The 12,797-nt window shown below is 44.6% G+C and overlaps 1 protein-coding gene across 1 annotated transcript in view; it reads right to left on the bottom strand.

Annotated features, from left to right (window-relative positions):
- Window positions 1–50: 50 nt before the first annotated feature.
- Window positions 51–12,797, bottom strand: part of LOC115191181 (plexin-A4) — a gene marked incomplete at its 3' end in the record, with an annotated part of 28,071 nt that continues 15,324 nt past the window's right edge. The window contains exons 4-9 of the mRNA XM_029749117.1: window positions 11,043–11,194; window positions 9,710–9,842; window positions 8,749–8,885; window positions 7,855–8,022; window positions 7,640–7,733; window positions 51–290 (exon numbers count right to left, since the gene is read on the bottom strand). Of these exons, the coding sequence (XP_029604977.1) occupies window positions 51–290; window positions 7,640–7,733; window positions 7,855–8,022; window positions 8,749–8,885; window positions 9,710–9,842; window positions 11,043–11,194 (924 nt within the window). The remainder of the gene's footprint in view (window positions 291–7,639; window positions 7,734–7,854; window positions 8,023–8,748; window positions 8,886–9,709; window positions 9,843–11,042; window positions 11,195–12,797) is intronic.

Below are 12,797 nucleotides of genomic sequence, written 5' to 3'. Positions count from 1 at the left end.
GAGAGAGAGAGAGAGAGAGAGAGAGAGAGAGAGAGAGAGAGAAGTCTCACCTTCAGTATGATGGGGGAGCCAGGCTTGAGCTCCAGCACCCCAGACACATGGAGGGGTTCGAACTCGGGGTTGGGGTAGTAGATGAACGGCGTGTTGTTGAGGGCCAGCACTGCCTGCACGTCGTCCAGGATGAAGCCAAACTCATCGGGCCGCGCTGGCACCTCCCTCTGCCTGCTCAAGCTGATGGGCAGCTCTGGGGCCTGGCATAGCATGGACGTGGGGCTGAACACCTGGCATATCTGTTGGCAGAGAGGAGAGGGCACAGGGTGATGAGTATGTCCAACTATGCTATTTTATGTCATTATAGTATATTTATTTTATAGTGGGACGGATACACGGATACATGATAGTATTGATACATGGTAAGTAATAGAGTTATGTTAGTACTGATACATGGTCAGTAATAGAGCTATGTTAGTACTGATACATGGTCAGTAATAGAGTTATGTTAGTGCTGATACATGGTCAGTAATAGAGTTATGTTAGTACTGATACATGGTCAGTAATAGAGTTATGTTAGTACTGATACATGGTCAGTAATAGAGTTATGTTAGTACTGATACATGGTCAGTAATAGAGTTATGTTAGTACTGATACATGGTCAGTAATAGAGTTATGTTAGTACTGATACATGGTCAGTAATAGAGTTATGTTAGTACTGATACATGGTCAGTAATAGAGTTATGTTAGTACTGATACATGGTCAGTAATAGAGTTATGTTAGTACTGATACATGGTCAGTAATAGAGTTATGTTAGTACTGATACATGGTCAGTAATAGAGTTATGTTAGTACTGATACATGGTCAGTAATAGAGTTATGTTAGTACTGATACATGGTCAGTAATAGAGTTATGTTAGTATTGATACATTGTCAGTAATAGAGTTATGTTAGTACTGATACATGGTCAGTAATAGAGTTATGTTAGTACTGATACATGGTCAGTAATAGAGTTATGTTAGTACTGATACATGGTCAGTAATAGAGTTATGTTAGTACTGATACATGGTCAGTAATAGAGTCATGTTAGTACTGATACATGGTCAGTAATAGAGTTATGTTAGTACTGATACATGGTCAGTAATAGAGTTATGTTAGTACTGATACATGGTCAGTAATAGAGTTATGTTAGTACTGATACATGGTCAGTAATAGAGTTATGTTAGTACTGATACATGGTCAGTAATAGAGTTTTGTTAGTACTGATACATGGTCAGTAATAGAGTTATGTTAGTACTGATACATGGTCAGTAATAGAGTTATGTTAGTACTGATACATGGTCAGTAATAGAGTTATGTTAGTACTGATACATGATCAGTAATAGAGTTATGTTAGTACTGATACATGGTCAGTAATAGAGTTATGTTAGTACTGATACATGGTCAGTAATAGAGTTATGTTAGTACTGATACATGGTCAGTAATAGAGTTATGTTAGTACTGATACATGGTCAGTAATAGAGTTATGTTAGTACTGATACATGGTCAGTAATAGAGTTATGTTAGTACTGATACATGGTCAGTAATAGAGTTATGTTAGTACTGATACATGGTCAGTAATAGAGTTATGTTAGTACTGATACATGGTCAGTAATAGAGTTATGTTAGTACTGATACATGGTCAGTAATAGAGTTATGTTAGTACTGATACATGGTCAGAGGCGTTATGTTAGTACTGATACATGGTCAGAGGAGTTATGTTAGTACTGATACATGGTCAGAGGCGTTATGTTAGTACTGATACATGGTCAGAGGCGTGGTAAAGTCATTGGGGATGGCATCAAAAAGGTTATTTGCATTCAATTGAAAGAAACTCTTAAATGCATTAGCCGAATGTGTGATTGTATCTATGTATGTTCTCAGCATGCTTCACGACTCATATTCAGTACGGTTCCTAGCTAGGCTACACCAGAGCCATGTTTTACTATGTACTAAATATCACAGGAGGCTGCTGAGGGGAGAACGTCTCATAATAATGGCCGGAACAGAGCTAATGGAATTGCATTTGATACCAGTCCACTGATTCCGCTCCAGTCATTACCACAGGCCCGTTCTCCCCAATTAAGGTGCAACTAACCTCCTGTTTCAAATACATGTTTTGGGCTTCACTGCATTCACTTCTCAGTACATAGAAGTCGGTGTGAAACAACTCTACCTAACAGGCCCTTGCAGACAGACCTCCCGAGGCCAGCCACTGCAGGTCTGCAGTCAGTCTGCAGTCATTATGGTCCCTTTCATATCACAGGTTTACATTTCAGTCAGAGCCCTGGAAGAGATGGCATCTAATCCATTCAACGTGGCCGCCACCTACTGAGTGCAGACACATCTGAGTGTTCACCTCAAAGGAGGCCTAAATCAGTGGAACAGTTGGAGCGGTGTCTCTTTCCTCGGCACAATGGGTCTTTGATCTGTTCTGGTGTGATGGTGCAGACTCACTGAGAGATAACTAGCCTACGTTCACCTTCATTTCCCTAGAAAAAGGCTCGCCTCTCTCTCTCTTTCAGCTCTCTCTCTCTCTCTTTCAGCTCTCTCTCTCTCTGTATCTCTCTCTCTGGCTCACTAACTCTCTCCCTGTATCCCCCTCTCTCTGTATCAATTCAATTCAATTTAAGGGCTTTATTGCCATGGGAAACATATGTTAACATTGCCAAAGCAAGTGAAGTAGATAATAAACAAAAGTGAAATAAACAATTAACAGTAAACATTACACTCACAGAAGTTCCAAAAGAATAAAAACATGTCAAATGTTATATTACGTCTATATACAGTGTTGTAATGATGTGCAAATGGTTAAAGTACAAAAGGGAAAATAAATAAACATAAATATGGGTTGTATTTACAATGGTGTTTGTTCTTCACTGGTTGACCTTTTCTTGTGGCAACAGGTCACAAATCTTGCTGCTGTGATGGCACACTGTGGTATTTCACCCAATAGATATGGGACTTTATCTCTCTCTGTATCTCTCTCTCTGTATCTCTCTCTCTGGCTCACTAACTCTCTCTCTGGCTGTATCTCTTTCTCTGTATCTCTCTCTATATCTCTCTCTGCATCTCTCTGGCTCACTAACTCTCTCTCTGGCTGTATCTCTCTCTCTGTATCTTTCTCTGTATCTCTCTCTCTGCATCTCTCTCTCTCTGGCTCACCAACTCTCTCTGCATCTCTCTCTCTGGCTCACTAACTCTCTGCATCTCTCTCTCTGGCTCACTAACTCTCTCTCTGGCTGTATCGCTCTCTCTGTATCTCTCTTTGTATCTCTCTCTCTGTATCTCTCTCTCTGCATCTCTCTCTCTTGCTCACTAACTCTCTCTGCATCTCTCTCTCTCTGGCTCACTAACTCTCTCTCTCTGGCTCACTAACTCTCTCTGCATCTCTCTCTCTGGCTCACTAACTCTCTCTCTCTGGCTCACTAACTATCTCTGTATCTCTCTCTCTGGCTCACTAACTCTCTCTCTGCATCATTAGCTCTCTCTCTCTCTCTGTATCTCTGTATCTCTATACAGTGGCTTGCGAAAGCATTCACCCCTTGGCATTTTTCATATTTGTTGCCTTACAACATGGAATTAAAATTGTTTTTTGGGGGGTTTGTATCAACATGCCTACCACTTCGAAGATGCAAAATATTTTTTATTGTGAAACAACCAAGACATAAGACAAAAAGACTGAAAACTTGAGCGTGCATAACTATTCACCCCCCCACAAAAAGTCAATACTTTGTAGAGCCACCTTTTGCAGCAATTACAGCTGCAAGTCTCTTGGGGTATGTCTCTAGCTTGGCACATCTAACCACTGGTATTTCTGCCCATTCTTCAAGGCAAAACTGCTCCAGCTCCTTCAAGTTGGATGGGTTCTGCTGGTGTACAGCAATCTTTAAGTCATACCACACATTCTCAATTGGATTGAGGTCTGGGCTTTGACTAGGCCATTCCAAGACATTTAAATGTTTCCCCTTAAACCACTCGAGCGTTGCTTTAGCAGTATGCTAAGGGTCATTGTCCTGCTGGAAGATGAACCTCCATCCCAGTCTCAAATCTTTGGAAGACTGAAACAGGTTTCCCTCAAGAATTTCCCTGTATTTAGCACCATCCATCATTCCTTCAATTCTGACCAGCTTCCCAGTCCCTGCCAATGAAAAACATCCCCACTGTATGATGCTGCCACCACCATGCTTCACTGTGGGGATGATAATCTCGGGGTGATGAGAGGTGTTGGGTTTGCGCCAGACATAGCCTTTCCTTGATGGCCAAAAAGCTCACTTTTAATCTCATCTGACCAGAGTACCTTCTTCCATATGTTTGGGGAGTCTCCCACATGCCTTTTGGCGAACACCAAATGTGTTTGCTTATTTTTTTCTTTAAGCAATGGCTTTTTTCTGGCCACTCTTCCGTAAAGCCCAGCTCTGTGGAGTGTACGGCTTAAAGTGGTCCTATGAACAGATACTCCAATCTCCGCTGTGGAGCTTTGCAGCTCCTTCAGGGTTATCTTTGTTGCCTCCCTGATTAATGCCCTCCTTGCCTGGTCCGTGAGTTTTGGTGGGCGGCCCTCTCTTGGCAGGTTTGTTGTGGTGCCATATTCTTTCAATTTTTTTATAATTGATTTAATGGTGCTCCGTGGGATGGTCAAAGTTTAGGATAATATTTTATAACCCATCCCTGATCTGTACTTGTCCACAACTTTGTCCCTGACCTGTTTGGAGAGCTCCTTGGTCTTCATGGTGCCGCATGCTTGGTGGGGCCCCTTGCTTAGTGGTGTTGCATTTTTACATTTACATTTACGTCATTTAGCAGATGCTCTTATCCAGAACGACTTACAAATTGGTGCATTCACCTTATGATATCCAGTTGAATAACCACTTTACAATAATACATTTATATCTTTTTTGGGGGGGAGGGTAGGGGGGGTTAGAAGGATTACTTAATCCTATCCCAGGTATTCCTTAAAGAGGTGGGGTTTCAGGTGTCTCCGGAAGGTGGTGATTGACTCCGCTGTCCTGGCGTTGTGAGGGAGCTTGCAGACTCTGGGGCCTTTCAGAACAGGTGTATATATACTGAGATCATGTGACAGATCATGTGACATTTAGATTGCACACAGGTGGACTTTATTTAACTAATTATGTGACTTCCGAAGGTAATTGGTTGCACCAGATCTTATTTAGGGGCTTCATAGCAAAGGGGGTGAATACATATGCACGCACCACTTTTCCATTTAAATTTTTTTGAATTTTTTGAAACAAGTTATTTTTGTCATTTCACTTCACCAATTTGGACAATTTTGTGTATGTCCATTACATGAAATCCAAATAAAAATCGATTTAAATTACAGGTTGTAATGCAACAAAATAGGAAAAACGCAAAGAGGGATGAATACTTTTGCAAGGCACTGTATCTCTCTCTGTCTCTCTCTCTCTGTATCTCTCTCTGTATCTCTCTCTCTGGCTCACTAAGTCTCTCTCTCTGGCTCACTAACTAACTCTCTCTGTATCTCTCTCTCTGTATCTCTCTCTGTATCTCTCTCTCTGGCTCACTAAGTCTCTCTCTCTGGCTCACTAACTCTCTGTATCTCTCTCTCTCTCTCTCTCTCTCTCTCTCTCTCTCTCTCTCTCTGTATCTCTCTCTCTCTTGCTCTCTCTCTGGGCCACTATATCTCTCTCTCTTTAATATTCTGTCTCTTGTAGAAAACCGACTTGGAGAAAATCAACAGTGTGATAGGTGGCAGAACACACGATGAGGGCCTCTAGCAAAACTTTCCCACCTGGAGAATCTCTCTGAGGCATTTCACATCTCCACTGTAACCTCTGCTACACGGTCCGCCACGCAAACAAATCCCCCTCTGAGCAAAACCTGCCATTTTAATTGGTTCCTCACGACGGCGGTACATCAAAACAGACAAATCCCGGGGGGTGCGGCTGACCCGGTGTCGGCGCCTGCGTCACACGTCTATAACTGCAGAGAAAGCTGTGTGTTTGTGTGTGAGAGTGAATTGGCCAGATAGTGGGGAAGCGGACAAGTATTTTCAAAACAAACATGGTTATATTTAAATATCGCCCAGGCAGTATCAAAATGATTGCAAAGATCATAGCCGAAAATGAGAAACTGGGACGTGGCAAATTAACTTGCCGAATATACCGGGTTTTGATTCAAGGGGGCTTTTGAAGTGCGGCCATCTGTACTTGGAGCAACAATGGCTCCCTAAGCTTATTCTATTGGATCACAGCTGCAGAACGGTGGCGGTCTCTTCGATGGACCAGGAAGATAGCATTACTGCCTTTTGTCTCTCCCCATGCCTTTCAATCAGACCTCAGATCAGGTCTCAGGGCTGGTTAGGGAACTCCCATGGGTACGGTGGTTCCAGGGGGAATCTGATAGTTTGGTTTATGTATGGTTCACCTCGCGTTGAAACTCATTATCTTTTTATTTCTGTCGGGGTGGAGGGATACAGGAAAACAAGGCTTTCTGTCTAGGGTGGAGAGAACCAGGGACACTGGGATTTCTGTCTTGGTGGAGGGGTACAGGGAAATAAGGCTTTCTGTCTGGGGTGGAGAGATACAGGAAACAGGGATTTCTGTCTGAGGTGGAGGGATACAGGAAAACAGATGTTCTTTCTGGGGTGGAGGGATACAGGAAACAGATTTTCTTTATCGGGTGGAGGAATACAGGGAAACAGGGATATCTTTTTCTGGGGTGGAGGGATACAGGCATCAGGGAGTTTGTCTGGGGTGGATGGATACAGGAAAACAGAATCTGGGGTGGAGGAATACAGGGTAACAGGGATTTCTGTCTTGGGTGGAGGGATACAGCGAAACAGGGATTTATTTTTCTGGGCTGGAGGGAGACAAGGATTTATTTTTCTGGGGTGAAGAGAAAAAGGGAACCAGGGTTTTTGTCTGGGGTGGAAGGATACAGGGAAACATCATCTGGGGTGGAGGGATACATGGTGACAGGGCTTTCTTTCTGGGGTGGAGGGATACAGGGAAACAAGACTTTCTTTTTCTGGGGTGAAGGGAGACAGGGAAACTGATTTTCTTTCTGGGTTGGAGGAATACAGGTAAAAAGGGCTTTATGTCTGGAGTGGAGGGATACAGGAATTTTTGTCTGGGGTGGAGGGATACAGGGTAAAACAAATCTGTCTGGGGTGGAGGGATACAGGGAAACAGGGTTTTCTGTCTGGGGTGGAGGGATACAGGGGACAATGATTTATTTTTCTGGGTTGGAGGGAAACAGAGTTTATTTTTTGGGGTGGAGGGATACAGGGAAACAGCATTTATGTCTGGGATGGAGGGATACAGGGCGACAGGGCTTTCTGTCTGGGGTGGAGGGATACAGGAAAACAGGGCTTTCTCTTTCTGAGGTGGAGGGAGACAGGGAAACAAGGATTTTTGTCTGGGGTGTAGGAATACTTATTGGAATCTACTGTAATACAACCTCTTTGTCTCTCTGTTCTATGAGTGCATTCCTTGGCCATACATCGCTCTCCGTTCCAGAAAACATATCTGGAGGATTTTCATTGGTTTCTTGTTGGGATTTCACCTTAGTTCCCACGAGTGTGTAAAGGGTTGAGGCTATTGACCGTTGGTTAGAGGTGTCTACTCACGTTGACCGTCTCTCGACCGTTGTACTTGGCTCTGATGAGGGGGCTCTGTATGATGTCCAGGTTGGTGCCGGTCACGGTCACAGGTGTGTGCCCACTGTGGAAGAGAGGGGAGAGAGGGAGCGGCACCACCATGGCTTGCTTGGTCACACTCACACTTACGATTGGTTTTTATAATTGCCCGAATGGTCCCATTTCCTGCTCCCCTGTCGTCTCACCTGAAGATGCTCCACTCAGGTTCCAGCTTGATGATAGTGGGGTCCTCCACGTACTCAAACTTCAAGTCTTTCTGGATGCGGGCCTTGTCCACCGTCACTGACACACTGACGTTTCCATATCCCTGCAGCGAGGCGTGGGAGCGACACGTGATCCACTGGCCGCCCCTCCTATGGCAGAGAGAGAGAGAGAAGTATTATACCTCAATGGTCTCACCGGTCTGCCCTACTACTACCTTAAAGTACAACTATGACCTGTAACCAACTTATGCTACAATGTAGCTGACGTTATGATAATGGACTAGACTACGGTGCATCTGAATATAACAATGAAGGGGAAATGTCATCAGGTGTTCATATGAAAACTTCCCAGAATCCTTCTTCAAATCAACAATAACAACAGTAGAATCAAAGACACTTTTCTAAGTTTAGGAATGTTTGGGCTTTTTTCCTCAAGACATCTCTCTGCCAGGCAGCCAGCAGGGATCTCGTCCTTTAGCTTTATTGGGGGTTCTCATGGCGCCATCGGCGGAAGCCGTTGGCACGGTCTGATGTTTATAGACGTTATTGATTAGGGATCAGGAAGTCTTTCAGAAGTCTTAATGGATTTTGACCACAGGGCCAGAGGATGACAACATGCACAGCTGATCGCCTTTTGAGTGACAGAAGATCAGACTCAGAGATAGGTGTGAATAGATGTGATAGATAATCTGATTGCCCAAACGTGACCCCCCCCCTAGCTCGCTCTCTCTCTCTCTCGCTCTCTCGCTCTCTCGCTCTGTACAAAAATCAATGCCCCTGGTCCACTCTTGAGTAACAAACAGATCAGACTCAGAGATAATTGTGATAGATAATGTTATTGGCCAATAATCTGATTGGCCCCTCCCGCCTGCCTACCTGTGATAGGTGCACTTCTGGTCCTTGAACATGATGGACACGTTGCTCCCGGCGTCCAGGTTGCTACCGGTGATGTTGACGATGGTTCCCCCGGAGACGGGCCCTCGGCTGGGCTTCAGGCTGATCAGTCTGGTGACCTAGGGATCAAATGTCAAGGTCAAAGATCGTCCAATCAGATGCGTCGACAAAAATCATGTCAACCAATCACATCGCAGGTTGAGAACAGAACAGGAACAAGCGGAGGAGTTGAAGTATAAATCTCGCAACAGTTTATCTGCTCTGTAGTAATCTCATAATAATCTCATAATAATCTTATAATCAGTGTATTTTCATGGTACAACATCTAACCTAACATGATGTAATCCTGTTATATGGGCCTGTAAAGAAATAAAGCTCCCCTTAATGTGTGTGTGTTAAATTGATATCGCTGCATAAAATAAGCACATATTGCTAACGATTAGGCTGTATTTCAGTGGGTGAGAGACATGCTCTTAATGTTTGATAAAGTGTGTACACAGGGAGAGTGCGGGGTGTGTGTGTGTGTGTGTGTGTGTGTGTGTGTGTGTGTGTGTGTGTGTGTAGAAAGCAGATTTTATGGCCCTTCCTGGTCCATTTCCCCCCTGGAGTCATTAAGAACTGCCTGTCTCCTCACACTAGTGTTCTATGTAGGGAAGTGATGAGTACAGCTCTTAGGACACAGTGAGACATACAAACAACAGAGTCTACATAGAATACAATGTCAGAATTAAATCAATTACATAGCCTAGATATTGCTAGATCACTAACTAAGTGAACTACATACATTCTATAATCTATATTCTATAATGACTTTTTCCAACCAAAACCTCTGTATGTTTAAAAAAAAACATGATAAAAAATATACAGTATGTTCTCTATGCTTCATATGGTAGACACACACATCCTGCATCTACAATCTGTTGGTCTGACAGACATTACTCACCACGAAGTAGTAGTACTTGGAGTATACGGCCCTGAACTCTTTTGGACACTCTCGGACCCCCACACCCCCCACACACACCTCCACGTAGTTGGCGAACTGGCTCGGCGTTGCCACCGCCATCTCACACACTATCCTACAAACAGGAGGAGGTGTTGATGATTCATTATGCTTCTACAATGCAGTTATGTACACACACACACACACGCACGCACGCACGCACGCACGCACGCACGCACGCACGCACGCACGCACGCACACACACACACACACACACACACACACACACACACACACACACACACACACACACACACACACACACACAGCATTGCTTAATTTCCTCTTTCTCATTCTCATGGTTTTAATACAGAATAGACATTTTGGTTGAAAAATGTAACAAAGTCTAACGCACACCTTTAACACAATGACAGGTCAGTGCCACACATCAAATGAACTCAAACTGCTGAAAGTGTTTAAACCGGCTTCTCACCAAACCTAGCTCTTCACACTTACACATTTCTTCCCCAGCCCTTCTCTATAGGAACGCTGAGGTAGTGAATACTGAGGTAGTGAATAGAGGAGGAAGGCTTGTTAAGGTCATATGAATATGAATGGAGGTTTTGGCAGGGAGTTGGCAGCATGGGGCCTCCAAATCCCTGCCAGATAACACATTATTATATTCAAGTCTTAACCTGGGATTAGGTGGGTTCTCATAAAGCCCCTCTCTGCTGGATGGTTTAAAAGCAGTGCTGCACAGCAGAATGAACTCACACAACAGCACTGCAGCAAACTGTCTAGTGGAGTTCAATGGAAAGCTCACTTGATAAAGGTGTGTGTGTGTGTGTGTGTGTGTGTGTGTGTGTGTGTGTGTGTGTGTGTGTGTGTGTGTGTGTGTGTGTGTGTGTGTGTGTGTGTGTGTGTGTGTGTGTCTATGTCTATGAAATCTTGATTAGGGTGGTCTGTTATGATCTGACGTGGCCTTTCTCTTGTCCAAACACATCACAATCTAAATGCCAACTTTGAGATGTGACTTTGACCTTCCACCAAGCCTCTCCACTTACTCTGGTATCTTAGTGACTGATTGTACAGCACACCTCGTTTCTGCTTACTGCTTTAGTCACCTCCCAGTCACACTCTCTCAGGCTCACTGAATCACATGACCCTATGCCTGAGGGGTTGTTCTGTGGTTGGGGTGTGGTTGAGGTGCGGTCAGAGAGAACGTGACTGTGATTCAGTAGTGACTGTGTATGACTCAGATGACCTTATGTCTAAGAGTTTGCACCGGGGTCTGTGGTCAGCCTGTGATTTGGAATGACCGTGACCGTGTACTCACTGTTCTGCGGGGATGTATCCCTCGCGGACGGGGGTACAGTCCACCTCGGCCACCCTGACGTTCCCCTGGATCTCACTGAAGTCCAGGCCCAGGTTCTCCCCTCGGATGGTTACCAGGGTGCCCCCTTCCCGAGGCCCCCGCAGCGGAGTGATCTGGGCAAAAGAAAGACAAAACAGGAATACTTATTATTAACAACAATAGACAGGCTGATATCTTAGCGTCGTGACGCCAACTTCCTAAGAGTTTACTTTACCAGGTCATATTGTCATTTGCAGCAACGAGCTGACCCGGGGAACAGTTACAGGGGAGAGGAGATTCATGATCCAATTGGTTATCATGGTGTTTAGCAGCACTGCTGTTATTAGTCCTACAGTCAAAAAGCTAGTGTGATAAATCTTTCTGAATGACACTGTGTTGCTGATAACTCTATTAATGCCAGCAGCTGTCTGTCTGTCCATGCAGCCTAATTAGTCAGAAGGCCCATAATGCAGTGCGTTAAAGTCTCCACCACGCACTGAGCATGAAACCCCCTCTCCTTCACATGATAATAACTCTACAGTATATTCCTAATTCATCTGACTTTGGTGTAAAACACAAGGGTCTGAGCTGCATCCCAAATGGCACCCTATTCCATATATAGTGCACTACTTTGGACCAGGGAGTAGCATTTGGGACGCAGCCTTAATCTGGATCAGAAGCAGTACAGTGCTATCTCCAGGGCGGTGTGTAGGGTCTTAGTTAGAGGGCTTGTTAACCGGCCCTGATTAAAAACCCACTCAGCATGGCTGTCATGAGGAAGCTTCCCAATGGCGCGCGATAATGCCGATCCGCTGCCAGCCAATTAGATTAAGCTATTCCCCGCGCTCGCCCCGTTTTGGCCGGGTGAGGTCATCACGCCAGCCGCGGCCCGCTGCCAAGGCAATGCCCGGGCAGATCTGATATGAGGGATTCGGTGTGTGCAACCCAGTGTGTGTGTGTGTGTGTGTGTGTGTGTGTGTGTGTGTGTGTGAGAGAGAGAGAGAGAAAGAAACAGCGTCTTGTGGCAATCCATATATATGTAGCTAAGTATTTAGGGGCGGTTGTGAATACTGACAACTTAGCTATTATCCCTATCTACATACATCAAGGCATGATCAGAATACAGTGAGTTATCAGGTACGCCAGACCCTTGGTACAAACTATACTGATGAGTTCAGTGGGTTGGTGTTGCTACATGAATACAGTGCTATCCAATTACAGACGCTGAAAAAGTAATCGCCAGCCAATGGGAAAATAAAGTGGAGGGAGGGGCAGTGTTATCTCACTGCATGACCGGCTCGGCCGCAGTTCATAATAGACAGTACATCAACTAACTGTCACTGGTCCTGAAATAATATAGTCTGTCCCCTGCTGATGTGGTGATGGAACAGGGAAACCCTGTGGGAACAATCTACTGCAACACAATGCATGCAATTAACAGACACTGCAATGCATTATGGATCTTTTCCATCTAGCAGGGAGGAGAGAGAGACGGTGGGAGAAAGGGGAGAGAAAGAGAAAGAGAGAGAGAGAGAGAGAGACGATGGGAGAGAGAGGGGAGAGAAAGAGAGAGAGAGAGAGAGAGACGATGGGAGAGAGAGGGGAGAGAAAGAGAGAGAGAGAGAGAGAGAGAGAGAGAGAGAGAGAGAGAGAGAGAGAGAGAGAGACGATGGGTCTCTTTTCATTAGCAGGATGAGCAGTTGATTAGATTTGTGTCTTTGACAAGCTAATTGACGG

Source organism: Salmo trutta, unplaced genomic scaffold (genome assembly GCF_901001165.1).
Source record: "Salmo trutta unplaced genomic scaffold, fSalTru1.1, whole genome shotgun sequence".
NCBI classification, from domain to species: Eukaryota; Metazoa; Chordata; class Actinopteri; order Salmoniformes; family Salmonidae; genus Salmo; species Salmo trutta.
The sequence above is the reverse complement of the archived record's forward strand: the minus strand, read 5'-3'. Positions and strand labels throughout refer to the sequence as shown.